Source organism: Bubalus bubalis, chromosome 3 (assembly GCF_019923935.1).
Source record: "Bubalus bubalis isolate 160015118507 breed Murrah chromosome 3, NDDB_SH_1, whole genome shotgun sequence".
Lineage (NCBI taxonomy): Eukaryota > Metazoa > Chordata > Mammalia > Artiodactyla > Bovidae > Bubalus > Bubalus bubalis.
This window is the reverse complement of record NC_059159.1, coordinates 150,055,169-150,059,166: the sequence shown is the minus strand read 5'-3', so window position 1 is coordinate 150,059,166 and position 3,998 is coordinate 150,055,169. Positions and strand designations below refer to the sequence as shown.

Here is a 3,998-nt window from a genome sequence, read left to right as displayed (position 1 = left end):
AAGATCCCCTGGAGGAGGGCATGACAACCCACTCCGGTATCCTTGCCTGGAGAATCCCATGGAGAGAGGAGTCTGGCTGTAGAGTCCATGGGGTTGCAAAGAGTCAGACACCACTGAGTGACTAACATTCATTACACACAGGTCCAAAATGGCCCCGGCCAAGCAATGTCTATTAAACGCTCTCAAGCTCTCATTTAGTATTATTTATCTATTACTGGAAAACAAGCTTTTAATATATGCATACTTAGGTCAAAATTTTTCAAAATAGCTTGAGAAATATAGCCTTTTCTTCCGTCAGTACTGGGTTGGAGTCTCCTTTCGTCTTCATCTGGGTTTTGCAGTTTTTTACTTCCATTAATACGTAGCTTAGATGGGGCTAAGCTGACTCTACCAGGGCCCCTCCTTGATCAGACGGCCAGAGGCCAAGTCCCCACAGTATGTCAATGGAAGTTTGGGTGAAGAGAGGTGCTCAGGAACTTTCCCGTCGGCCTGTAGATGGCGCCCCGGGAAAGGGGTTCCAAGCGTCTTTCCCAAAGCTCTTGGGGCCGCCGGAGCCTAGTGGTCCGGGTAGAGTGCACCCGGCTGCGAAGAAGGTGCAGCAGCCAGGTGTTCCTTCCAACTTCCACGGCTGCTCCGCACGTGTGCTAGAACCTTTTGGGGCGGAATTACATGCAAACGTGTGGTGGGTGCAGCGGGGACCGTGCAGGGGGCGCGCATTGAGGAGCGCAGGAACCCCACGCGGCCGCGACCCACCACGCGCCGAGCAGCCAGGCGACCCCCACGCGCGGCGGGGTTCTCCCACCCCACCCAGCGGCAGGTGGACAGTGTCGCTATGAAGAGAAAGCTTCAATTGTCCCTCCTACAAACCGCCACACGCCAGACCTCCGCTATTGTGCGCCCAGCATAGAAATGCAAACGAGCCGCGTGCTCCGGCCGCAATCTGCTCGCGCCCTGGCGCCCCGCAGCGCTTAGTAGCCGGCCGGGAGATGCGCTAGACTTTCCAGCGCGACCGGGTCCGGGTCTTGATTGTGCTAGAAGAACCTCGCGCTCGGGGCTCTAGTGTCAGCTGGAGAGGGCTGCTTTCAGGCCTTTAGCTAGCTTAGCCAGCGCAGCCTGTTTTTTAAGTTCCGGTTTAGAAGCAATGGTTTCAAAAACTCCAAATTAAAAGTGAAGAAAAAAATAGAAAGGTAGCAACAAAAATAAATGCAAAAAAAAATTCATTAGATTTCCTCAAAGGTGCATTTCACAAATTGCAGCGTACTATTAACAAGTGAGAGTTTTTTCCCCCCGTAACTTTTTCCTTTTAAGGACTTAAAAAAAAACAAAAAGGCGAGATGAAATCTGCAGGCTCCAGTCTGCCTGGTAACACCCCGACAAAAGCGGCAGATTTGAGGCATTGTCATCCCCCGCACCCCTCCCCACGTGGCCTTCTGGCACGAGCCGCGGGCAGCCGCCTCATTTGCATCAGAAAGCCGGCGCGGGCCAATGGGCTCGCAGGCTCGCGCCAGCTGGCGGCACCACCCGGCTCAGCCTATATAAGGGTGCACCGAGGCGCTGGGGCTCACTCGCAGGCAGTGGGCTCGCCGGGTTGGGTCGTAGACTTTCCTTCTTCGCTCGCGTCTGCTCCGCCCTCTGTTCTTGTGGATAACTTGCAGCTCGCAGATCGCAACATGACTCTGGAAGAAGTTCGTGGCCAGGACACGGTTCCAGAAAGCACAGCCAGGTAGGTCGGCGCCGAACGCCGGACGTCTCGGGGCGCACGGGGATCCTTGTCCTGCCCTGGCCGCGTTGGTTGGGCGATAGTCTTTGGGGCCCGCCTGGGTGGAAACCGGCTGGGTGGAAGACGGGCGCGAGTGTGCCGGCTGGGCCGAAGGTCCGGCCCTGGGCTGGCGCGCAGGGCTGGGGCTCTGGGGGTGAGTCTCCGGGTCCAGGGATCTCAGCGCACCCTCCGGCCCGTCCGGCTCACCGCGCTGGCTTGTCCGCAGGATGCAGGGCGCCGGGAAAGCGTTGCACGAGCTGCTGTTGTCGGCGCAGCGCCAAGGCTGCCTCACGGCCGGCGTCTACGAGTCAGCCAAAGTCCTGAACGTGTGAGTATCATACGCTGCCCGTGGGAGGAGCGGCAGGGAGACCGGGGAGACGGTGGCTGGGGGCATCACTGGCTCCCCGACCTGATCTCACTACCTCTTGCTCGCCCGCGTAGGGACCCCGACAATGTGACCTTCTGCGTGCTAGCCGCTGACGAGGAGGACGAGGGCGATATCGCGCTGCAGATCCACTTCACTTTGATCCAAGCGTTCTGCTGTGAGAACGACATAGACATCGTGCGCGTGGGCGACGTGCAGCGGCTGGCGGCGATCGTGGGTACCGGCGACGAGTCGGGGGCACCTGTAGACCTGCACTGTATCCTCATTTCGGTGAGTGTCGCCTTCGGGCCGATGTGATCCCTGCTCCCCTCTGTCAGCAGCCAGTGCCCAGCCAGGCTGACCTCTGCGTTCTCTCCGCAGAACCCCAATGAGGACGCATGGAAGGACCCCGCCTTGGAGAAACTTAGCCTGTTCTGCGAGGAGAGCCGCAGCGTCAACGACTGGGTGCCTAATATCACCCTTCCCGAGTGACAGCCCGGTGGGGATCCTTGGTTTGATCGACGTGGTGACGCCCCGGGGCGCCTAGCGCGGGGCTGGCTCTGTGGATGCGCCCTCGGAGGGCGCCGGAGTGCGGCGTGGAGACTGGCAGGCGGGGGCGCGTGGAGAGCGGCGAGGAGGTGCGGTTCCCTCCCGAGGAGGGGCCCAGCGGCGACAGGGGAAGGCTGGCCCCAGCCCAGGACTCTACAAGTGTGGGGAGCGGCTGCTCGCCCGGGAAGGCCGGAGGCGGGACCTTGGCCGCGCGGCCGGGAAGGACAGACTGGCCGGGCAGGCGTGACTCAGCAGCCTGTACTCCCGGCAGAAAGGAGGGGAAAGGCAAGGCCAGGCGGCTTGGACTTGTACGGTTACAGGAGCTCTGACGGACTTGAGCAGTATGCACTGCTGTTTCAAAACGGATACGGGCAATGCTTCATTTTCTAAAGGATTATGCTGCTGCAGCTTTGAGTTTTACAATAAACTTAACTGAAACAAACTTACTCTCTTTTTTGAGGGCAGGGGATCTTTGTCTGTGGGGAGGTGGTCAGCGGGACTGCTGCTGATTTCTGAAATTTATGGAACTCCATGTCACCTGTTCCATCTTCCTGTTGGCGCTGAATGGCAGGCTCCTGGGGTGCTAGAAGTGGGGGAAGGGACGCTGGCTGGGTATTAGGGCAGAACTTGAGCCCTGCTCCTATTTCTCTCCCTTCAGGAAGATTTTTAAACTTGCAAGACAGGAGCATACTTGGGATAAGACATCAGTGCAGCAGCTGGCCATCCAAGCTGATAGCAGAGACCTTTCCCTCCCCTCCTCCTTCTTTCCTCTCCACCCGCTCCCTTCCAACAGCTGCTTATGGGAACAGCTTGCAGGATGCAGGCAGCTCCTTCCTGCACAATGAGCGTTGCCTTCTGCAGGCACTTTGTGGTCCCTGATGATGGTGGCAGACTGCTGTCAGGAACCTTTTCCCCTTAAAGGACTGGCACTTACGGCAATGCACCAGGGTATTAATATCGCATATGACATGACTGCATTTAAGTGTGAGTCATCATTTTGTCATGACTGTGATAGATCTTAAAAGATCTGAGCAAAAATGGCAAGGGAGTATCTACACAAATAGGCGTAAGCAATTCTGAGTGGGGCCAGCATCTGCTATCTACTATTTTGAGTGTTCTCTGCCCACATCAGAGTTATGAGGACTGCTACTATTCACAGCAGCATTGAAAGACTTACAGAAGAAAAATAATTCAGATCTTTCTGGCAAAGTCTTGTCTTAAGAAGGATGTAGGAGGAAATGTACTGAGTGAATCAAACTTTTTATATTATTAAACTGATATCTTGCTTTCATGCTGCTGCCTGGTCGTACTGCTTTTGGTGGGGGA

The 3,998-nt window shown here is 56.6% G+C and overlaps 1 protein-coding gene across 1 annotated transcript; it reads left to right on the top strand.

Moving 5' to 3' along the window:
- The first annotated feature begins 1,577 nt into the window (after positions 1 to 1,577).
- GADD45G (growth arrest and DNA damage inducible gamma) lies at positions 1,578 to 3,114 on the top strand. Its single transcript, XM_006053942.3, has 4 exons — positions 1,578 to 1,723; positions 1,986 to 2,087; positions 2,201 to 2,414; positions 2,505 to 3,114. The coding sequence occupies exons 1-4, from the start codon at positions 1,671 to 1,673 to the stop codon at positions 2,613 to 2,615; spliced, it is 480 nt and encodes a 159-aa protein (XP_006054004.1). The 5' UTR covers positions 1,578 to 1,670; the 3' UTR covers positions 2,616 to 3,114.
- Positions 3,115 to 3,998: the final 884 nt, after the last annotated feature.

What these genes read in the sequence shown, in the direction of transcription:
- GADD45G (XM_006053942.3), top strand. Translation starts at nt 1,671, where the DNA reads ATGACTCTGGAAGAAGTTCGTGGCCAGGACACGGTTCCAGAAAGCACA. An exon ending in TCAGCCAAAGTCCTGAACGT is followed by an intron (nt 2,088 to 2,200) that starts GTGAGTATCATA and finishes TCGCCCGCGTAG; the next exon opens with GGACCCCGACAATGTGACCT. An exon ending in TGCACTGTATCCTCATTTCG is followed by an intron (nt 2,415 to 2,504) that starts GTGAGTGTCGCC and finishes TTCTCTCCGCAG; the next exon opens with AACCCCAATGAGGACGCATG.